Source organism: Somniosus microcephalus, chromosome 6, assembly GCF_052327205.1.
Source record: "Somniosus microcephalus isolate GS21.2 chromosome 6, FLI_Smic_1.0, whole genome shotgun sequence".
NCBI lineage: Eukaryota > Metazoa > Chordata > Chondrichthyes > Squaliformes > Somniosidae > Somniosus > Somniosus microcephalus.
This window is the reverse complement of record NC_140992.1, coordinates 236,821,347-236,845,667: the sequence shown is the minus strand read 5'-3', so window position 1 is coordinate 236,845,667 and position 24,321 is coordinate 236,821,347. Positions and strand designations below refer to the sequence as shown.

Here is a 24,321-nt window from a genome sequence, read left to right as displayed (position 1 = left end):
CCAGCTACCACAAGCAGTACAATGCCAGAAACAAGCGCAACAAATCAAACAACCACGAGCATGCACACTCCAACTCCAAGTGTGACAGCAACAACAAGAGCGGAACACACCAAAACACCGCAGAGAGGAGTGGTCACCACCAAATCCACAAGATGGAGGGACAATATCCAACCACCTGAGCGATATCGCGAATAAGAAAAGAAAACTCACGATTCTTTGTATTTGATAATAATAGTTTAGATATAATATATTTTTTAATTAAATTAAATTTCATGTTTTATTTTTTTTTGATAAAGAGGGATGTTACATTGTTATATTATTACTTCATTAAATGGAACTACTTGTTACATCGTTATATGGAAATACTTTGGTTACTGTATTTATATTGCTATGTGGCACACTGTGAAAGGCAGTGCGCAGTGCAAGGTCGGACATCTTGTATCACTCCGCACCATGCGGCAGCAACATCATAAAAGCAAGAATACTGTTGTGTTTGTACCGCTAATACACAACTACATAAAATAATAAAGCAGCACAGACTGAGAGTAACTTCAAGTGATCTTTACTGGGTAACTGGAACCTCGGCACTGACTATACAAATAGATACGCGTCTGTTATATACGCTCGCAACTAAGGACGTACATCCGCAAAACAAAGTAGTCCCTTCAATGTTGTATACATTACACTTCCTCCCCCTTTAGATTAACGCAAAATTTCTATAATTAACATACAGAGCCTGTCTTTACAGTAACCTTTTGGTTTTCTTAAAAGTAACAAAATTCAAATTCCAACATAACATTTTATTTTGTTAACAGCCCTTTTACAAGTCAAGTCTCTGGGGAGGCCTCCTCTGCCTCTCTGGGTAACGTCTCTCCAGACTCTTTTGCTTTGGAGAATGAGACTGTACAGGTACAGTTGCATCAGGTGAGCTATCAGCACAGGTAGAGCTCTCAGCTGTGAATGAGGCTGGTGCTGATGCTGATGAATCAGGAGTGTCTGTTTCCATGTCAGCTGAGTCTGGGCGAGGTATAGGGGTGTCTTCCACCTGAACATCCAGAATTTGGTCCACATGACGTCTCAAAACGTTCTCTCCCACATCCACAGTATACATCAGTGGTCCCTCTCTTGTGGATATTGTCCCTGGTTGCCACTTTTCCATCCGGAAATCACGAGCAAGAACTGACTGTCCCACACTGAAGCTTCTTGTTGGCTTAGCATTCAAATGTTTGAACTGTTTGTTTGCTACATCACGACGTACATTCGGTTTAAGAAGGTCCATGCGAGATCTCAGGTTCCTGTTCAGAAACATCATCGCTGGAGTCTGATTAGTGGCTGCGTGTACTGCGTTCCGATAAGCAAAGAGGAAATTGTCTATTTTGTGTTGCAGTGGTAGACTCTCGCTGTACATTGCTTTGATGGCCTTCTTGAAAGTCTGTACGAATCTTTCTGCCAAGCCATTTGTAGCTGGATGGTACGGGGCAGATGTGTAGTGCTTGATTCCATTTTTCCTCATGAACCCTTGGAATTCGTCAGAGACAAATTGTCGTCCATTGTCTGTGCAGATTTGTTCTGGTAGGCCATTTCTAGCAAACATGGTCCTCAGAACTGAAATGGTCTTTTCAGATGTGGTTAATTTCATTTTAATGACCTCGGGCCATTTGGAATGTGCATCGACTGCAATCAAGAACATGGAGTCCATGAACGGTCCAGCAAAGTCGATGTGCACACGTTGCCATGGTGATGAGGGCCATTCCCATGGATGGAGAGGGGCTTGTGGTGGTGCGTTCTGGACATATTGACATCCTGAGCAGCTCTTTGTCAGGTCCTCGATCTGTTTGTCAATTCCCGGCCACCACACGTATCCACGGGCAAGGCTTTTCATCTTTACCGTACCTAAGTGGCCTTCATGCAGTTCATCTAGCACTCGGTTACGAAGCTTGGGAGGAATCACAACTCGTGAGCCGCACATCAGTGTTCCCCGACACACTGATAATTGCTCCCTCCTAGCTGAGAATGCTGGAAACAATGAGTCACCATGCGCTGGCCATCCCTTCACAGTGATGTCATAAACTTTTGACAATGTAGGGTCATTGCGTGTTTCTCTTTCAATGAGGGAGTTTGTCACTGGTAGCTGCTCAACTATTGTTGTGTGAAATACCTCTGTTGAGTCAACTGTTGTAGTTCTCTCTGAGGTCGGCAGTGGTAAACGTGACAAACCATCGGCGTTGCCATGTTGCTTGGTCCCCTTGTATTCAATGTCATACAGGTGAGCCCCTAGGAAGAGTGACCATCGCTGTAGCCGTTGTGCCGTCATCACTGGAATGCACTTCCTTGGGTTGAAGATTGAAACGAGAGGCTGGTGGTCAGTTAACAGTGTAAACTGTTGACCATACAAGTAGTGGTTGAATTTCTTGACTCCCCACACAAGGCTGAGGGCCTCTCAGTCAATCTGTGCATAATTGCGTTCAGTTGTAGTCAATGATCTTGAGGCAAAGGCTATTGGTCTTTCTGAGCCGTCTGGGAACTTATGTGACAACACAGCACCAATGCCATGGGGTGAAGCATCACATGCCAGTCGAATAGGTAAGGATGGGTCAAAGTGAGCTAGCACCTCTTCTGAAGTAATGAGTCTTTTACTCTCTTGAAAAGCTTGTTCACAGCTGTCACTCCACTTCCATTCTGACCCTGTCTGTAGCAGTGCATTTAGTGGATGTAACACTGTTGATAGGTTGGGCAAGAACTTGTGATAGTAGTTCACCAGTCCAAGATATGATCTCAACTGAGACACATTTTCAGGTGTTGGTGCATTAATCACAGCTTCAATCTTGTCTGGAGACTTGTGTAAACCGTCCTTATCAATCACATGTCCACAGTATGAGATTTCCTTTTTGAAAAACTCACACTTGTCTCGGTTCGCTCAAAGCCCATACTCCCGTAACCTGATGAGCACCTGTTCGAGGTTGGAAAGGTGGTCGTTGTCATTCTTGCCAGTAATGATGATGTCATCAAGATAACACGGAGTACCTGGAATCCCCTGCAGGACTTGGTCCATTGCCCTTTGCCAGATTGCAGGAGCTGATGCTATTCAGAATACCAGCCGATTGTACTGGTAAAGGCCTTTGTGCGTATTTATTGTCAGGTACTTCTTTGATGCATCATCAATTTCCATTTGGAGATAGGCCTGGGCCAAGTCAATCTTTGTGAAGCGTTCCCCTCTTGACAGGGAAGCAAAGATGTCCTCAATGCGAGGCAATGGGTACTGTACTGTGTGGAGGACTGGGTTAACAGTCACTTTAAAGTCTCCACAGATGTGCACTTTTCTTGGCTTTCCTGGTTTTGTGCTGGAGGTTTTCTTCATCACTGGAACTATAGGTGTGGCCCATTCACTCCAATCCACCTTGGACAGGACCCCTAACTGCTCCAAGTTCTCCAGCTCTGCTTCTACTGAAGGGCGAATTGCATAAGGCACTGGTCTGGCCTTGTGGAACTTTGGATTTGCGTTGTCCTCAATCTTAATTTTTGCTTTCATGCCCTTAAGTGTTCCTATTCCCTTCTTGAACACTTCCTGAGAGTCAGAGAGTATTTTTGACAGTCTCACAGGAGTTGCGTTGCTGTCCTCCTTTGCTGACACAAACAGTGCTTGGATGGTGTGCCAATCCAACTGTATTTTCCTGAGCCATTCGCGTCCCAGCAATGGTGGTCCTCCATTTTCCACTACATAGAGGTTCAATTGCGGTATTTTTTTTTCTTTGTATGTCACTGTCACTTTTATTTTACCTTTGGGGCACACTCTTTGTCCTGTGTATGTCTTTAACAGTACTTCAGTTGGCCTTAGCGGTATGTGTGAAAACAGTCGTTTGTAGTCATGTACAGAGATCACTATTAAAGCTGAGCCTGTGTCCAACTCCATTTTCAGCCTAACTCCTGCCACTTCTGGAGTAACCCATATTATTCTGTGATCCCCTGTCTCTTTCACACTGTGTAGTTTTAGACAAGCCAGATCCTCTTCCTCGGAGTCTGTGTCACTTTTTTCTTTATCTGAACTGTCTCCAGTCGCGTAGTGTACCTTCTTGTATCTCTCTTTGAAAGGTTTCTTGTTTTCAGTCACTTGATGTACCTTTTTGTTACTCTGTATTGTATCAGTTTTCGGCTTCTTCTTTGCTTTGCAGACCCTTTCAATGTGCCCTCGTCTGCAGTCTTTATCTTTAAACCAACAGTCATTGTGGTCATGTGACATTTTGCCACAGCGATAGCACTTCTTTTCTTGTTTCAGTGACATTTTATTAGTTGAATATTCCAGGGATTTTTGTTGAATTTCTAAAGCGCCACGTTCTGCTGCTTCCATTGATATTGCAATACTTAGAGCCTTCTCCAATGTGAGGTCTTTTTCAAGCAGGAGCTTCTTTTGTGTGCTTTCATTTTGCATGCCACACACAAATCTGTCCCTCAATGCGCCTGATAAGCCCACTCTAAATTGGCAATGTTCTGATAATTTGCGCAGCTTTGCCAAATATTCAGAAATGCTTTCATTTTTGCTCTGGTTCCGTTTATGGAATTTAAATCTTTCGGCTATGAGCAGTGGTTTGGGGCTTAAATGGTCTTGGAGTGTGTCCACTATTTGTTTGAATGTTTTGTTTGCTGGCTTTTCAGGTGTTAATAAACTACGTAGCAGCCCGTATGTCTTTGCGCCCATAACACTCAGCAAAACAGTGGCTTTCTTTTCTACCTCCACTCCGTTAGCCTCACAGTACAACTCCACTCTTTCAATGTAAGTTGCCCAGTCTTCAATGCTGCTATCAAATGCTGCAATAGTGCCAATCATCGCCTTTTTTCCAAACCCGTTTTTCTTTCTTTACTAGTTAGCTAGCGTCATGCAAGTCCTGTGCACTTTTCACTTGACTTATGTATCCCCTGCCTAGCTTAGCAAGCGTGCTCCGTTTTCTCTACCTTCTCGCTCCTTTTTTCCAAATTTCAGTGTCCTCTGGATGCGATGCCAGAATAGGAAGACGTAGGTTCATAATTCTCGTCGCCAATTTGTTGTGTTTGTACCGCTATACACAACTACATAAAATAATAAAGCAACACAGACTGAGAGTAACTTCAAGTGATCTTTACTGGGTAACTGGAACCTCGGCACTGACTATACAAATAGATACGCGTCTGTTATATACGCTCGCAACTAAGGATGTACATCCGCAAAACAAAGTAGACCCTTCAATGTTGTATACATTACAAATACAACTGAGTGAAAGTCGTAAACTAAATGAGTTAAAAGTGTCTGTATTACATAGTAATAAGAACACAAGGAGACACAACACCAGCTTTCCTTCGTCTCCGAGTTCACGACGGACATCCAGCATGTGGCTGGGAAAGACACCCTGTCGCCGACTGTCTCTCCCGGGCCGTCGCCAGTGCCGTAAACCTTGGCATCAACTACACCCGCATGGCGGCCGACCAGGCCTCCGACCCGGACGTCCAGGCCTACAGGACGGCTGTCACGGGCCTTCAGTTAGCGGACGTCGCATTTGACGATGCCGGCACCACGCTCCTGTGCGACGTCTCCGCTGGGCAGCCACGCCCCGTCGTGCCCAATGGGTGGAGATGGCAGGTTTTCGACGCCGTCCATAGCCTTTCCCACCCGGGCAGGAAGCCGTCACAGAAGCTGGTGGTGGCTAAGTTCGTCTGGCACGGGCTCAAGAAGGACGTTCGTGACTGGGCCAATACCTGCGTGGTATGCCAGCGCTCGAAAGTGCATCGCCATACTAAGGCCCCGTTGGCACCTTTCGCGGTGCCTGAGAGGCGGTTCGACCGTGTTAACGTGGACCTGGTGGGGCCCCTGCCGCCCTCCCGCAGGTTCACCCACCTCCTCACGATGGTCGACAGAACCACCCGATGGCCAGAAGCCGTCCCGCTGTCGTCAACAACGTCCGCTGATGTGGCTCGGGCGTTCATCAACACTTGGGTCGCCCGGTTCGGCGCCTCATCTGAAGTCTCCTCCGACCGGGGGCCCCAGTTCACGTCGGAGCTCTGGAACGCTGTCGCCCAAGGCCTCGCGTTGAGACTCCACCGCACCACGGCATACCACCCTCAGGCTAACGGGCTGTGTGAACAGTTTCATCGCTCCATGAAGGCCGCGCTCCAGACCAGCCTCCGGGACGACAGTTGGATCGACAGACTCCCGTGGGTCATGCTGGGACTCAGGACCGCACCCAAGGAGGACCTCCAGTCCTCGATTGCCGAGCTCGTCGACGGGCAGCCGCTGCAGATTCCCGGGGATTTCGTCCCCAACGCCACGGACCCTTGGTCCGCAGCCAGTCAGCGGTCTGCCTTCCTGGACAACGCCAAAGTTTTCGCGCCGGTGCCCATGTCACAGCACAGTCTCCCTCAGTCCCACGTTCCGCCCGACCTTCGTGTGGCGGAGTACGTTTTCGTCCGCCACGACGCCCACCGGGGACCTCTTCACCCACCCTACGACGGAGCATTCCACGTCCTGGAAGCCGGGGACAAGGCCTTCGTGGTGGATGTCGGCGGTAAGCCGGACTACATTTCCGTGGACCATCTTAAGCTGGCCCACCTGGATCTGGACCGACCCATTGGGTTGGCTCAGCCCCCGCGGCAGGGCCAACCTCCAGCTTCTGCACCCTCAGTCCACCACCGAGCGCCCGGGAACCCTCCTGCGACCCCCCCGGTCCCTGCCCCGGACTTAAGGAGGCGTTTCGGCTGTGTGATCCAGGCCCCTCAACGACTGACATTGCCAGTTCTAGTGAATTCTGGGGGGACGTATGTGGCGGAGACCACATAGGGACAGTAACACAATTCATTATGTATAGCTAATGTTGTTATCGCTCCACGTTATGTACGGAACTTGGTTGGGTTATCGGGGCAGGGTCCCTTTAAGAGTCGTCGATTGTGAGATGACGTTATAGCCCCGCGACGAGGTCGAGTACCTCAGTCCATGCGAAGAGTTAATAAAGCTAACATGCGTTTTTCTTTGCTGCTACGAAAGTCTCGCAGTTTGTTGATTTCCAGCGACTCCTACAGTAGGACATTTAGGACCGAGATGAGAAATTTCCTCACTCAGAGGGTGGTGAACCTGTGGAATTCTCTACCACAGAAGTCTGTAGAGGCCAAGTCACTGAATATATTTAAGAAGGAGATAGATAGATTTCTAGACACAAAAGGCATCAAGAGTTTTGGGGACAGAGCGGAAATATGGTATTAAGATAGAGGATCAGCCATGATCATATTGAATGGTGGAGCAGGCTCGAAGGGCCGAATGGCCTACTCCTGCTCCTATTTTTCTATGTTTCTATGTTGTAGGGCTGGAGGAGATTACAGCGATAGAAAGGGGCAGTCATGGAGAGATTTGAAAGCAAGGATGAGCATTTTTAAAATTGAGGCATTGCTTAACTGGTCAATGTAGGTCAGTGAGCACAGGGGTGATGGGTGAACTGGACTAACAGTTTAATGAACTACAGTGCAAGCCTCTAAAAACAAACATCAGTTTATTCAATGATTTATCCAATATCACTAATGTCCATTGTAACAGAGAAGGGTTTGTTAATGATTACTTAACAAGAGCTTTTCTGAAATGTTGAAAAAAATGTCTGGATGTACCTTTGTAGCTACTCATCATTTTTTTTTTAGCAATTTTCCAACTAACTTGAATATTTTAGTTATAAACTCAGAAATACTGCAGATTAATCGGCTACAGACTTGGATTAAGATCTCAAATTACAAAAGAAATAAGGTACTATTCAGAGCAAAATTATTCAATAGTCAGCATGACTGTAGCTAATTTACTAGTGATAATAGTGAGTCTTTAAGTTACAAACAATGCATCAGTCAAGCATTCAAATCAAAGTTCTGGGATATAATGCACTATTCATCTTTGCAGGAAATACACAGAACTTTAAAAATTCCTTTGATGGAGCTCAAACCTCCTTTGGTTCTATTAGTTTGGCATTTTATAATGGACTTTGGGCTTATGATGGATGGTAAGAGACTTTCATAGTCATGTTTTTCTATTTTATTATGACTCAATGGATACTGTGTAGATATCAACTGCTTAACTCTTAATGCAATACACTAAAATATAAATTTTTACTAATAATCCCCATCAATTTTAAATGCTTAAAAACTATAATCTCTAAACTATAATAGAAATATTTGAAGTAATCTGGCACAGGAAACAAATTTCATTCATTGTTAATATTAAAGATTCATATTATGCTTACATCTGTCTTTTCTAGGAATCAGCTCAACTTTATCACAGAGGAACTGAAGAATCCCAACAGGTAAGAAAGTCCTACAGCTCTTGATTCCTCACGAGTCCAAAAATCTATCTTAGCCTGGAGTCGTTGAGTATGTTCAAGGCTGAGATAGATTTTTGGACACTAGGGGAATCGGGGGATATGGGGATCGGGGGGAGAAAGTGTCATTGAGATCGAAGATCCGCCATGATCTTATTGAATGGCGGAGCAGGCTCAAGGGGCCGTATGGCTTACTCCTGCTCCTAATTCTTATGTTCCTAAAATGATAAAATGCATAGGAAATTTAAAAAAACATTTGGACTACACAACAACAATCAACATTAATAGTGCAAAATCATTAGAGGGTTCAAGCCACTTCAATATATGAGAATATAATCTAGCATGACAGTACTGATGGACTGCTACAGCATCAGAGGATGTCAATTAAATGAGATGTTAAACTAAGGCTCTCTTGCCTGTTCCAGTGGTTTAGTTGGACATAAAGTATCCCATACCAACATTCGAAGAGCATGATTTTTCTCCCAGTGTCCTAAATATTGCTCCTCCTTCAACCAATCGCAATACAAATAGATTAACAGGTCATTCATCTCATTTTCGATCTGTGTTGTCTACATAACAACAGTAACTGCATTTCAAAAGTAATTTATTGGTTATGAAGTGCTTTGGGACATCTTGGAGATATGATGAGATGCTATTTAAATGCAAGTTTGTTCTTCAACTATAAGAATTAACATTTTAGTCAGGAGGAACTTGTGGTGGTAGGAAGAAATTTTGTTCAGTATGGAAGCAAGAGCTAAATACAAATTGCTGGTCTTACTTCTCAAATGAAAGACTGACATCCTCTAATCCGGACTTACACAGGTACAGAGGAGTTCCCTTTTTATACTGATGGACAGCTAATAAGACCATTTGTTCCTGCGTATATAGCATGGGTACCCACAAAATGGACCTTATTTTAAAAATTGAGAAAATTGAATGTAGATAATGTGCCATGTTTCTGGATTTTTGAACTTGTTCTTCACGGAAAGGATTTAAGGTATATATATGTTGCATTTTAAAACAAAGTGAATTCACATAGGTTTTTTTAAAAAGCCACAGGCTGTAAGTATTAAAGCTAGATGAGCCAGTTTGTGGGATGTTGTGGCTGACTATCTACTTCAAACTGAGACAGCGAGGGTCGATTGTTTGATCATAAACCCATTAAGCGAGGATGGCCCATACTCATTTTCAGAATAGCAAGAGATGTTTCCTTTGATCCCACAACCGAAAGGGGGGGGGAAGGAGAGGTAGCTGGTTTTATTACAGGTCAATTGGCAAATCACAATGGGGAAGAAGTCAGAGGGTCTGCTCTGCTACTGGCTGGGAAGACAGAGAGAAAAGGCCAAAGGGACACATGGGCAGTCAGCCAGCCAGCCAGCTAGGTCTGGGCAGGAAGCCGAGCCCAGTAACGGGAAAACACATTCTTCTCAAGCCCAGGGTCGGTCAGGATCAGAAGGCTGATCAGGAAAATTTAAACGAGCCATCTAATAGAGATAGTGTGGTGTATGCCTACTATTTTTCTAGTTCATGAGGAAAGAGCTGCAGTTAGTGGGATTAAAGTGAGATTTGATCATAACTTGTATTCTGCACATTCACTTGTGGTCTGTGAAATAAAGCAGCTTAAAGTTTTGTATCATAGAGTCATAGGAGTAGATTTTCCTGGAGCCGTCAGGTGGGGTTTCAGGCGTGAGGGGGGGGAAATCCCAATTTCGGGGGTCCCGACACCATCCTGCCCAAAACCCGCCTCCACGTAAGTTTCAGGGGAGGCGGGTACCCGCCCCGCACTGGGACCCGCGGCAGGAAGGGATTAGTGCCAATTAACTGCCTGTTAACAGGTAGTTAACAGGCAGTTTTTAGCCTAATCCCTATTTTGAGGGGTGTCGTGTGGGATTCCCAATGGCTCCAAACCACGCCAGGTTAGAGGAGTCGGGCCGTCGGGTTGAAGGACTTGGAGGGGTCGCGATGTCGGTGTTCAGGTGAGTGATGGGTGCATGAGTGCAAAGGTAAGTGTGTTTGGTGTGTCTAAAGTGTGTAAAGAAGTTTAAATTACCTGTACTTACCTTAACAGCCTTTCTTCCTCTAGGTTTCGGGAGTCCATCACTCAGCCAGCACTGAAAGCAAAATGGCTGCGATCTGTCAAAAGTGACAGCCTGCAGCTTTCATTGCCGGTGACAGTTCTAACTGAGTCTGTGTAGAAGGACTCAGGTTAGAAGTCAGACTCCCAGTGTTTGACAGCTTCAAACAGCTGTGAAACACTGATATTTCATCTGTCAACACCTCTTGACAGATGAAATTTCAGTCTGTGATGTCACCTGTTGCCGGGTGGCCCTTAATTGGCCTGCTGAGCCCGCTGGGCGGGCTTAACAAGGTCAATCAAGGGAAAATCGCGTGGATTGGCCGAACATCGATGTAGGTGGGACTAAAACATGAAAATTGTAGTCCCGCCTCCTTCCCGACAGCTTTAGGAAAATCGACCCCGTAGAGTTATACAGCACAGAAAGAGGCCCTTCAGCCCATCGCGTCCGCACCGGCCATCAAGCCCTGTCTATTCTAATCTCACTTTCCAGCACTTGGTCCGTAGCCTTGTAGGTTATGGCACTTCAAATGCATATCCAAGTACTTTTTAAATGTGATGAGAGTCTCTGCCTCTACCACCCTTTCAGGCAGTGAGTTCCAGATTCCAGAAAAAGATTTCTCCTCAAATCCCCTCTAAACTTCCAACCAATTAATTTAAATCTATGCCCCCTGGTTATTGACCCCTCTGCTAAGGGCAATAGGTCCTTCTTATCCACTCTATCTAGGCCCTTCATAATTTTACACACCTCAATTAGGTCTCCCCTCAGCCTCCTCTGTTCCAAAGAAAACAACCCCAGCCTATCCAATCTTTCCTCATAGCTAAAATTCCCCAGCCCAGGCAACATCCTCACAAATCTCCTGTGCACCCACTCTAGTGCAATCACATCCTTCCTGTAATGTGGTGACCAGAACTGCACGCAGTATTCTAGCTGCGGCCTAACTAGTGTTTTATACAGTTCAAGCATAACCTCTCTGCTCTTATATTCTATGCCTCGGCTAATAAAGGCAAGTATCCCATATGCCTTCTTAATAACCTTATCTATCTGTCCTGCTACCTTCAGGGATCTGTAGACATGCACTCCAAGGTCCCTCTGATCTTCTGCACTTCCCAGTGTCCTACCATTTATAGTGTCCTACCATTTATAGTGTATTACCTTGCCTTGTTAGCCCTCCCCAAATGCATTAGCTCACACTTCTCCAGATTGAATTTCATTTGCCACTGTTCTGCCCACCTGACCAGTCCATTGATATGTTCCTGCAGTACGGCTTTCTTCTTTATTATCAACCACACGGACAATTTTTGTATCACCTGCAAATTTCTTAATCATACTTCCTACATTCAAGTCCAAATCATTGATATATACCACAAAAAGCAAAGGATCCAGTACTGAGCCCTGCGGAACCCCACTGGAAACAGCCTTCCAGTCACAAAAACACCCTTCGACCTTTACCCTTTGTTTCCTGCCACTGAGCCAATTTTGGATCCAACTTGCCACTTTGCCTTGGATCCCATGGGCTTTTACTTTCATGACCAGTCTGCCATACGGGACCTTATCAAAAGCCTTGCTAAAATCCATATAGACTACATCAAATGCACTACCCTCATCGACCCTCCTTGTTACCTCCTCAAAAAATTCAATCAAGTTTGTCAGACATGACCTTCCCTTAACAAATCCATGCTGACTGTCCCTGATGATCCATGTCTTTCTAAATGAAGATTTATCCTGTCCCTCAGAATTTTTTCCAATAATTTTCCCACCACCAAGGTTAGGCTGACTGGTCTATAATTACTCAGTCTATCCCTTTCCCCCTTTTTAAACAATTAGCAATCCTCTGGCACCACACCTGTAGCCAGAGAGGATTGGGAAATGATGGTCAGAGCCTCTGCTATTTCCTCTCTTACTTCTCTCAACAGTCTGGGATACATTTCATCCGGGCCTGGGGATTTATCCACTTTCAAAGATGCTAAACCCCTTAAATATTTCCTCTTTCATTCTGTTTATTTCATCTAATATTTCACACTACTCCTCCGATTGCAATGTTTGCATCGTCCCTCTCTTTTGTGAAAACAGACGCAAAGTATTAATTAAGAACCATACCCATGTCTTCCGCTTCCACACACAGGTTACCTTTATGGTCCCTAATAGGCCCTGTGCTACCTTTCTTTAGGAATTTATGTTCGTTTTCCAGTTAATTCAGGGGTTTGAGTAATTTGGGTCGATTCCCATTGTGTGCCGCCACCCAGTGGATATTTGGTACCTAGCAAGTGCGGTAAAGCGCAGTAAAGTGCAGTAAACTACTGTATATCACAGACCTGCAGCCACACATGGTCTGGGAAGTTATTTTCTTGTTATGCTCCAGCCTTGGACACTATTTGTCTGTAAGTACTTGAGAATGTTATAGATGATTAGTGTACACTATATTTTGCAGAAAATGTGTAGTTTGTAACTTTTCTCTGTAAGCAAACTTACACAGCTAGCCGTGAAGTGCTCGCTCTCTGTCTAGCTGGTTAACTTGTAGCTGTATTTTGATGCACTATGTACAGGGTTAATTTAAAGAGAATGCCTTTCAGTTTGCTAAATGTATATTCACAGTAAGCTGTGTTTCCACATGTTTTGGTAAGTTACATGCCAGATGTACTGTGTTGCTCAGGCGTACCTAAATTTGTGTATGCATATCAGTTATGTGCTTGTATACTAATGTGTGCTTCCATTTCTGTATTGTATTTCAGTTTCACGATAAGAATCTTTCAGTAAAGTTTACAAGAAAAGTCAAGCCTTGTGATTTTTATGGGAAGATATCAAGTTGTTAGCTACCTGTCTAGCTCGGCATAGGAATGCGCTGCAAGGGCAGAATAGTGAAAAGACAACAGCACAGCGGGCTCAGGCACAAGAAGATACCACTCAGCTACCATGAGTCTACGCTCAGGAAGACAATATACCATAGAGGACGTCGACCAGCCAACCGAGAAGCATGAGCCTCTTCGAGCAAATGATGCCAAGTCACAGTCCTCTAAAGCATCCTCTAGATCATCTCGGCGGTCCAGCAGACCATCGTCATCGACAGCTTCTGCAGCCACCAAAGCACATGCCAAGGCAAAAGCTGCCCAGGCTCAATTGTCCTTCGCTGAAAAAGAAGCTAGTGTGATGAAGCAGAGAGCTGACCTCGACGCTAGTGTGATGAAGCAGAGAGCTGACCTCGACGCCAGTCTCCACATTCTCCAAAGCCAGAGGGCTGCCGCTGAAGCTGAAGCTGGTGAGGAGAATGAAGGCGGGGAGCACAGCCATGAACCATATGTTCCAGAACAGCCCCTCAGTCCAGTGCAACATACAAGTGAGTATGTCCAACAACACTCCAAATTGTTCTTCAAGGAAACATCCAGGTATCTCGAAGCAGAACCAGCTACTCACCACAGTAACAAACAGCCTGTTTTCGGAGACACTGAGCTTAAAAGAGAAGAAACAAGTAAGACTTACCTGCAGAGACCTCCACAGCACTCGGCCAATCCAGCCAAGCAGTCCTCACCCGAGCCAGAAGGTGCACAAGACCTCGCTAGGTACCTCATCCACCGAGAATTGTTAAGTTCAGGTCTTCTAGAATTTGATGACCGTCCTGAAAATTATTGGTCATGAAAAGCATCCTTCTTAAGTACCACCAAGGACTTGAATCTGTCAGCCAGAGAAGAACTAGATTTGATGACAAAGTGGCTCGGAGCTGAGTCGTCAGAACAGGCGAGGAGAATTCGCTCAGCGCACGTCCGCAATCCCACAGCAGGCCTCAACCTGGTTTGGCAACGTCTCAAAGACTGTTATGGGACACCAGAAGTCATTGAACATGCACTGCTTAAGAAGATTGAGGACTTTCCGAAGCTAACCAACAAAGATAATGTCGAGCTTCGAGAACTGGGTGACATTCTCCTCGAACTGGAGTGTGCTAAGGGAGAAGGTTACCTGACAGGCCTCTCGTATTTGGATACAGCTCGTGGGGTAAACCCAACAGTGGAAAAGTTCCCCTACAACCTTCAAGAGAAATGGATAGATAAGGGATCAAAGTACAAGGAGGACTACGGAGTAGCATTTCCTCCCTTCTCTCTCTTCTCCAGGTTCGTCCAACAGGCAAAAGGTGAGGAATGATCCAAGTTTCACTTTCTCCACCTCCAGCAGTCACACTCCTTCGAGAACAGAGAAACCCACAAAGTACAGCAACAAAGCCTCTGTGAGCGTGCACAAAACAGATGTTCCAGCCGAACCCCCAGTCAACCAATCCAGTTCTGCTGGGAATAAAGTGGATGACCCAGATCGTCAGTGTCCAATACACAAGAAGCCCCACCCACTCAAAAAGTGTCGAAGCTTTAGAGGCAAGCCTATTGATGAGCGCAAATCATACCTGAAAGAGAATCGCATCTGCTTCAGGTGTTGTGGGTCGACTCTGCACATGGCAAAAGACTGCAAGGCGACAATCAAGTGCAACAGTGAAAAACACATCGCAGCCCTGCATCCAGGTCCTCCTCCTTCAACCACTGAGAGTGCTGCGGTTGACAAAGAGGATAGCGGGGAGCAAAGTGAAAGCACATCTTCTTCAGTCACCTCCAAGTGTACAGAGGTTTGTGGAAATGCAAGCAGCCCACACTCATGCTCCAAAATCTGCTTGGTTAAAGCATATTATGCAGGGAGAAAGGAGAAGGCAATCAAGATGGACGCAGTGCTTGATGAGCAAAGTAACAAGTCTCTAGCGGAGGCAGAATTCTTCAATCTCTTTGAAGTCAAGGCCAGCGCAGCTCCGTACACGCTAAAAACCTGTTCAGGGACAACAGAGACTACGGGTAGGAGAGTTGGCAACTTCATGATCGAGTCCATGGATGGGAAACTACAGCTTCCCCTCCCCACCTTAATTGAGTGTGACATGATGCCAGATGATAGGATGGAAATTCCCTCCCCAGAGGTCGCACACCATCAGCCCCACCTACAGCCAGTTGCCAACAAGATTCCAACTGTGGACCCGGACGCTCCAATCCTCCTGCTCTTGGGAAGAGACATCTTAAGGGTGCACAAGGTGTGTGAGCAAATCAACGGGCCCCACAATGCTCCTTATGTGCAGCGGCTTGACCTGGGATGGGTCCTCGTGGGTGGAGTTTGCCTGGGAACAGTCCACAAACCAGCGGATGTCAACGTATATAAAGCAAACATGTTGCACAATGGTCGCACATCCTTTCTCAGCCCATGCCCAAATAGGATCCAGGTAAAGGAAGACTACGATGGCATGACGCAGCATCATAGGTCAACCTCCTCTGCCTGTGAGGAAGAGGCAGGCCTCACTGTGAGCATAGACAACCTAGGATGCTCAGTGTTTGAAAGGTCCAAGGATGATGACAAACCAACACTACCCATGGATGACAAAGCTTTCCTAACCATCAGTGCCCTGAGGAGGTTTTTCTCAATCCGTGGTCCAGCCAAACTTCTCCGCTCCGACAGAGGGACTAACTTCGTGGGTGCCTGTAAGGAGTTGGACATCCACACGGACGATGCAGCGGTAAGAAGCTATCTCCAAAAGAAAGGATGCACGTGGGTGTTTAACCCCCCGCATTCATCCCACATGGGCGGTTCATGGGAGAGGCTCATCGGTGTTGCCAGGCGTATTCTAGATGCTATGCTGCTTCGGACGGGACCCACTCATCTCACACACGACGTCTTGAGCACTCTCATGGCTGAAGTCATGGCGATCATGAATCCAAGACCCCTGGTGCCGGTGTCCACCGACCCAGACATGCCTGCAGTCCTCACCCCAGCGATGCTCCTGACTCAAAAGAGGAGTGCTATTTCAGCCCCCTCTGGAAACTTTGACATGGCTGAGCTGCACGGGAAGCAAGTCCAGTGTCTTGCAGACACTTTTTGGAAGAGATGGAGAGGAGAGTATTTGTCCACCCTACAGAGCCGTAGGAAATGGACAGAAGACAAGCCAAATGCCAAAGTGGGAGATGTTGTCTTGCTGAAAGACAGCCAAGCACACAGAAATGGATGGCCAGTGGGACTGGTTGTCAAAACTCTGCCAAGCAGGGACAAGAGGGTCCGCAAGGTGGAGGTGAAGATTGTCAAGGAGGGTACTGTCAAAGTGTTTCTGAGGCCAGTCTCAGAGATTGTAGTCCTCCTTTCTGAAGAAACCTAGAGAAAGGATTCTGAGTACGTTTGCAGCCAAAGGACGTTTTCTTTAGGTTTTATTTTGTATCTGTAGTGGTACAATGGAATTGTACCAAGCGGGGAGTGTGCTGCCTTTCTTTAGGAATTTATGTTAGTTTTCTAGTTAATTCAGGGGTTTGAGTAATTTGGGTCAATTCCCATTGTGTGCTGCCACCGAGTGGATATTTGGTACCTAGCAAGTGCAGTAAAGCGCAGTAAAGTAAACTACTGTATATCTCAGACCTGCAGCCACACATGGTCTGGGAAGTTATTTTCTTGTTATGCTCCAGCCTTGGACACTATTTGTCTGTACGTACTTGAGAATGTTATAGATGATTGGTGTACACTATATTTTGCAGAAAATGTGTAGTTTGTAACTTTTCTTTGTAAGCAAACTTACACAGCTAGCCGTGAAGTGCTCGCTCTCTGTCTAGCTGGTTAACTTGTAGCTGTATTTTGATGCACTATGTACAGGGCTAATTTAACAAGAATGCCTTTCAGTTTGCTAAATGTATATTCACAGTAAGCTGTGTTTCCACGTGTTTTGGTAAGTTACATGCCAGATGTACTGTGTTGCTCAGGTGTACCTAAATTTGTGTATGCATATCAGTTATGTGCTTGTATACTAATGTGTGCTTCCATTTCTGTATTGTATTTCAGTTTCACAATAAGAATCTTTCAGTAAAGTTTACAAGAAAAGTCAAGCTTTGTGATTTTTATGGGAAGATATCAAGTTGTTAGCTACCTGTCTAGCTCTGCATAGGCCCTACTCTTACTTTAGTTAGCCTCTTGCTCTTAATGTATTTATAAAACATCTTTGGGTTTTCCTTGATTTTACTTGCCAATGTTTTTTCATGCCCTCTCTTTGCTTTCCTAATTTCCTTTTTGATTTCACCCCTGCACTTTCTATACTCCTCTCAGCTTTCTGCAGTATTGTGTCCTCGGTAGCTGTCATAAGCTTCCCTTTTTTTCTTTATCCTACCCTGTAAGCCCCTTAACATCCAGAGAGCTCTAGATTTGTTAGTCTCACCCTTTTTCTTTAAGGGAACATACTTGCTCTGAATCCTTACTATCTCCTCCTTGAATGCATCCTACTGCTCTGACACTGATTTACCTTCAAGTTTCTGTCTCCAGTCCATTTTGGCTAAGTCACCTCTCAGCTTAGTAAAATTAGCTTTTCCCCAATTGAGAACTTTTATTCCTAGTCCATCCTTGTCCTTTTCCATAACTACCCTAAATTTAACTGAATAATGATCACTACCACCAATATGCTCTCCCACTGATGCCCTTTCCACCTGCCCAGCTTCATTCCCTAAAACTAGGGAACCGTCCCCTCTCGTTGGGCTTGCTACGTACTAGCTAAAAAAGTTCTCCTGAATGCATTTTAAGAATTCTGCTTCCTCTATGTCTTTCACACTAATTTTATCCCAGTTAATATTAGGGAAGTTGAAATCCCCCTACTATTACTGCAGAAATGATGCAGAAATGAATATGGAGACAATTTTACAGTTGTTAACTTGGAATACATAATTTGCCAAATTTATACTGTTATATTCTATTGTTGATTAAAATGTGCATGAACACTTTTTTGGTGGTACTGTATTGAATTATATAAGGAAATAATTTGCAAGGTTTGAAGCTTTTAACTATTCTAATGGAAGCTGATAATCTGTGTTTGGCAGAAATTTACCACTATCCATCATCATTGGTATTCCTTTAGTCATGGTTTGTTACATCCTGATTAATATTGCATATTTCACCGTGATGACTCCCGCTGAACTGCTTCAGTCTGCTGCTGTTGCTGTGGTAAGTACCTCTTTAGTTGTTAGTCAGTCCTCAAGTTACAGAAATATAAGAATTGCTGAATTCTATTGGGAAATTCTTTCCAGACATGTTATTTCTAATGTATGGTCAAAAGACGACTGTAGGATTTCAAGGGTATGCAAGACACTTTTGATAGTAACTGTGATTAATTGTATTTAAGCCCTACTGAATAGCTCACACCCAATATTTGACCATGCCTTTTTAGCTTGTAGTCACAGATTATGACTGTCCAGCGTTACAAAATTTGTGTCTACTTTAGATATTTTACTGACAGCATGTGAACGTACAGAGTAACAGTTATAATCAAATCTCACCTTAATTTCACTAACTTCAGTTTTCTCCTCGCAGACAAGAAAAATTATAAGTAGGCTACACTGACCCTTTGCTTTTCCAAATCTTGTGTGTCAAAAATCCTGAAACATTAATTTTTTTAAGAACACAGATAGCAGTGGCTAGTCAAGGGTTCATTGTGAAAAGTGACCTGTTCTGGAGATTTCAATTATTGCAATAGTCAGATTGACCCTGCAGGTTGTACTTCAGCGAGCTCAGCCATCTCATTCTATTTAACATCATGGTTGCTTTTCAAAACAATGTCTCCCTGGCAGTGCAAAACATGATATGCATAACATTTAAATGACAATTGTATTTGTCTGGGAATTTGTGTATGCAATGTTTGCCTTGGTTTAATACACAGTATACTGTAAAATGGTTGTACACTGTTCTAAATTTATGAAGTATAATCCCATTGTATCTTTGATAATGTTGTTTAAAAAACATCTGTTTTCCTACTTCAAACCAATTTTGCACTACTCCAAAGATATTAATTGGATAAAAGCCTGGGTCTGCTGTTCTTTAGTTCTTGCTTCATTTTGAAGACTGTTCTGATTAAAAAGCTCTGAGCCTTTGGTTTAAATATTTAGCATGAAACGGAGAGCTATGGCTTGAGATATCATGATGTTACCAAGCCTCACAATAAGGCAGGCTATTAACATTTACTCAGGACTTTGTTAACCGCTGGTGAATTGCATGTTGTCAATCATAGATATTTTGTACTCTAGTTAGAATCATAGAATGGTTACAGCACGGAAGGCGGCCATTCGGCCCGTCAAGTCCGTGCCGGCTCTCTGTAAGAGCACCTCAGCTAGTCCCACTCCCCCACCCTTTCTCCGTAGCCCTGCAAATGTTTTTCTTTCAGGTACTTATCCAACTCCCTTTTGAAAGCAGTGATTGAGTTGGCCTCCACCACCCTTTCAGCAGTGCATTCCAGATCCTAACCACTCACTGAGTAAAAAAGTTTTTCCTTATGTCCCCCCTTTAGTTCTTCTGCCAATCACCTAAAATCTGTGTCTTCTGGTTCTCGACCCTTCCGCCAATGGGAACAGTTTCACTCTATCTACTCTGTCCAGACCCCTCATGATTTTGAGCACCTCTATCAAATCTCCTCTCAATCTTCTCTGCTCTGAGGAGAACAACCCCAGCTTCTCAGTCTATCCACGTAACTGAAGTCCCTCATCCCTGGAACTATTCTCGTGAATCTTTTCTGCACCCTCTCTAAGGCCTTCACATCTTTCCTAGAGTGTGGTGCCCAGAATTGGACACAATACTCCAGTTGAGGCCGAACCAGTGTTTTATACAGGTTCATTATAATTTCCATGCTTTTGTACTCATTACTCTATTCATGAGGCCCAGGATCCTGTAAGCTTTTTTAACTGCTTTCTCAACCTGCCCTGCTACCTTCAACGATTTGTGCACATATACCCCCAGGTCTCTCTGTTCATGCACCCCCTTTAGGATTGTTTGATTCTCTTTTTTTCATAACCTTATCTGATTTAGTTAATTATGATTGTTGTTTTGGCCAGTTAAATCATTGATCTGTGCGTAATTTGCCTGACAGATGTGAACATGATAGTCTAGCACAAGGCAGTGTTTAATCCAATAGTAGTACTGCAAATACAATTACGAACCCCTGGGTCATACACTGCTAGAGCAGAAAGTGAAAAGATATAGATTTCAGATAATAATGGACATGGTCTGCTTACAGAAACTGTTGTTGGGCCATTGAATGAGACAATGGTGTAAAAGAGCCAAAAGCAATACCATCTGTTGAAAGGTTATATGAAATAATCCCGACACTATGCTACATGCAGAAATGTAACAACTTGTCCTAATAGTTTCTGGTGCACAGGCAATATTTAATGAAACTATATTGAAAATGAAAGGTCAAGTTCTTAGAATGGTAAAGGTCCCAGGCACTTACAGTTAAAAAAGTGAATGGTTTTGGAAATGCACAAGGGTATAGAGAAAAAAAAAAGATTTTTGCATTATTCTGGGGAAGGGAGGCATCCAAATCTGGTAAGTGATGTATACTTGTTTTAAAAAATGTGCTCAGAAGTAATCATAGAATGATACAGCACAGAAGGAGGCCATTCGGCCCATCATGTCTGTGCCGGCTCTTTGGTAGAGCTATCCCATTAATCCCACTCCCCTGCTCTTTCCCCATAGCCCTGTAATTTTATTCCCTTCAAGTATTTATCCAGTTCTCTTTTGAATGTTACTATTGAATCTGCTTCCACCACCCTTTCAGGCAGTGCATTCCAGATCACAACTCGCGGTGTAAAAAAATGTTTCCTCACGTTGCCTCTGGTTCTTTTGCCAACCACCTTAAATCTGTGTCCTCTGGTTACTGATCCTTCTGCCACCAGAAACAGTTTTTCCTTATTTACTCTATCAAAACCATTCATGATTTTGAACACCTCAAATCAAATCTCCTCTGTTCTAAGGAGAACAACCCCCGCTTCTCCACATAGCTGAAGTCTCTCATCCAGCACGGACTCGATGGGCCGAATGGCCTCCTTCTGTGCCGTTATGACTGGTAGCATTCTAGTAAATCTCTTCTGCACCCTCTCTAAGGCCTTGACATCCTTCCTAAAGTATAGTGTCCAGAATTGTACCCAGTACTCCAGATGAGGCCTAACCAATGTTTTATAAAGATTTAGCATAACTTCCTGGTTTTTCTACTCTATTCCTCTATTAATAAAGCCAAAGATCCTGTATGCTTTTTTTAAAAAAAACAGCCTTCTCAACTTATCCTGCCACCTTCAAAGATTTGTGTACATACACCCCCAGGTCTCTCTGTTCCTATACCTCCTTTTGTACCATTTAGTTCATATTGCCTCTCATTTTTTTCCAAAATGTGTCACTTCATACTTTTCTGTTTTAAATTTCATCTGCCATGTGTCTGCCCATTTCACCAGTCTGTCTATGTCCTCCTGAAGTCTGTTACTATCCTCCTCATTGTTTACTACATTTCCGAGTTTTGTATCATCTGCAAACTTTGAAATTATGCCCTGTATACCCAAGTCCATGTCATTAATATAGATCAAAAAGAGCAGTGGTCCTAATACCGACCCCTGGGGTACACCACTGTATACTTCCCTCAGTCTAAAAAACAACTATTCACCACTACTCTCTGCTTTCTGTTCCTTAGCCAATTTTGTATCCCTGCCACCATCCCTTTAATCCCATGGGCTTAATTTTGCTAACAAGTCTATTATGTGGTAATTTGTCAAACGCCTTTTGAAAGTCCATATACACATCAACCACACTATCTTCATCAACCCTCTCTGTTACTTCATCAAATAACTTGATCAGGCTAGTCAAACACAATTTGCCTTTAACAAATCCATGCTGACTTTCATTTATTAGCCTATGCTTTTCCAAATAATTTTGTCCCAGATTATTGTCACTAATAGTTTCCCCATTTTTAAACAGGGGTGTAACATTTGCAATCCTCCACTCCCCGGGCAGCACCCTGCACCACCCCCACCCCACTCCCACTCCCCCACCTGTCCAAGGAGGAATGGAAGATTGTGGCCAGAGAGTCTGCAATTTCCACCCTTACTTCCTTCAGTAACTTAGGATGGATCCCATCTGGACCAGATGACTTTTCCACTTTGAGGACTGCCAACCTTTAAGTACCTCCTCTTTATCTATTTTTAACCTATCTAATATCACTACTGTCTCCTCCTTTATTGCTACATTAGAGAAGAGGATGCTGCCAGTGAAGTCATAAATCATAGACTTTTTTTAACAAATACGCTCGTTAATGTTTAGTTATCTTGTAAAATTAAATTATGATCACAGTTCACATCAATTGCGGTACATGGAGTAAGTAAATGATTTAATGGTTGTGTGTTCTGGGAATGTCTGATTGGAAAGCATCTTTATTTACTTCAAGTCAATAAGTAAAATCTATTCTTTCATATATACAAATTGTAAGGCCCCAATGTCTGTTTTAAATCTCCCTTCTTATCCTAATATACAATTCTATGGTAAAGAGGGGATGAACACGTTTAGCATTAATCTGACAGTCATAGCTGAATTAAGTTAAAAAGTGAAATAATCATGGATCATCTTACCCATCTTTCCATATCAAGGTTTCCCAAGTGTGCAAAGTAAAATGCAATATAAAAATAATTTCATCACATGCAACTAGTCAAAATTTATTAAGATAATTTGATCTTTGATTGTGAACTTCAGCATTTTATGTAGTTTTATACCAATGAAAAGTTACATTCTACAATAGAATGTAATAGTTCAGAAAAACACTGCAGTTCAAAGCATATTTGGATAAGAAGGGTAGATATTAGAAGGGTTGAACTAAAAATGTATTAGAACATTATCCTAACTCTAACTACCTGAATGTGTTAGCCCTGCACAGAAAATGTTTAATCTACAAAATGTAACCGTTATATCCCAATAGCTCTGTAATAGGCATGCAGAGATGTGCATTACAACTGGATTTGTAACCTGCTCCTCCTCACAACATTGTCAAGCTTTCCTGATTTTGTCATGAAATTCCCTCTTTTCCTTACTGTCTAATATGTCACAGAAGTGTTCAGTAGGATTGAGGACAGGAACCGATCATTATACTCCAAAGGAGCAAATCAGGATCATGTTTCCACCTATGCAGAAAGGTTTCAGTATAACAGAAGTCCAATAAAATGCATTCCCATAAGCAGGTCAAATCACAGAATCACAGAATCCCCTCAGTGCAGATAGAGGCCATTTCGGCCCATCGAGCCTGCACCGACACATATCCCACCCTATCCCCGTAACCCCACGCATTTAATCCCCTAACACTAAGCGTCAATTTATCATAGCCAAATCAACCAAATGGTTCCTCCATAGAGAGTCTGCGCAGATAATAACTAGGATCTAAATATATGTTACCCAGTAATGATCTTGATCTATTTATAGATCTTCTCAATTACAAATGGATTTGAGAACATGCTCAAAAAGTTGCCAGGCTCGTAATATCTTTCCAACACTGCCGTGGGCTGCCAGTGTCAAAACTCCAACTTATGAAGCCCAGCTGGTCTGGTAGTTTCAGTTAAAGGATATTATGTTGAGCCGCACAAAGTCAGTTGCAAGTAGTCACCTTAAAAACTGCAACATAAATGGGCTCCCATTTTTCATCAGCAAAGTCTCAATTATCACGCACAAGTATGTTTAATGAAGTTTCCGCTTACCGTGCATAAGGATAAACGATGATTTAAAAGGGAAATGATTCAAAGAATGTTTCACACATGAATTACAAGTTGTTTGGATGAGAATTTTTAACATAATGTTCCAATGGTGTTTTTAAGTCTATAGAGAAACCCACAAACTTGATGACATATCTCACTAACTAGAGTTACATCTGAAAATAAATCTCTCAAAATTCTTTGCCACTGTAACAAGAAAATTTGTGACATTATCCATCATTTATTTATTCTAACAGACTTTTGGTGATCGGGTCCTCACCCCGGCTTCTTGGATAGTTCCACTCTTTGTTGTATTTTCTACCTTTGGAGCTGCAAATGGTTCCTGTTTCACAGCCGGCAGGTAAAAGATACTTTTTATTAAAACAAAGAACGAAGATGCACTTTTGGTTT

General features: G+C 43.6%; 1 protein-coding gene across 1 annotated transcript in view; it reads left to right on the top strand.

Annotated features, from left to right (window-relative positions):
- Positions 1 to 24,321, top strand: part of slc7a9 (solute carrier family 7 member 9) — a 109,038-nt gene that overhangs the window by 63,435 nt on the left and 21,282 nt on the right. The window contains exons 6-9 of the mRNA XM_085991577.1: positions 7,898 to 7,997; positions 8,253 to 8,297; positions 18,244 to 18,367; positions 24,168 to 24,271. Coding sequence (XP_085847703.1) covers positions 7,898 to 7,997; positions 8,253 to 8,297; positions 18,244 to 18,367; positions 24,168 to 24,271 — 373 coding nt within the window. The remainder of the gene's footprint in view (positions 1 to 7,897; positions 7,998 to 8,252; positions 8,298 to 18,243; positions 18,368 to 24,167; positions 24,272 to 24,321) is intronic.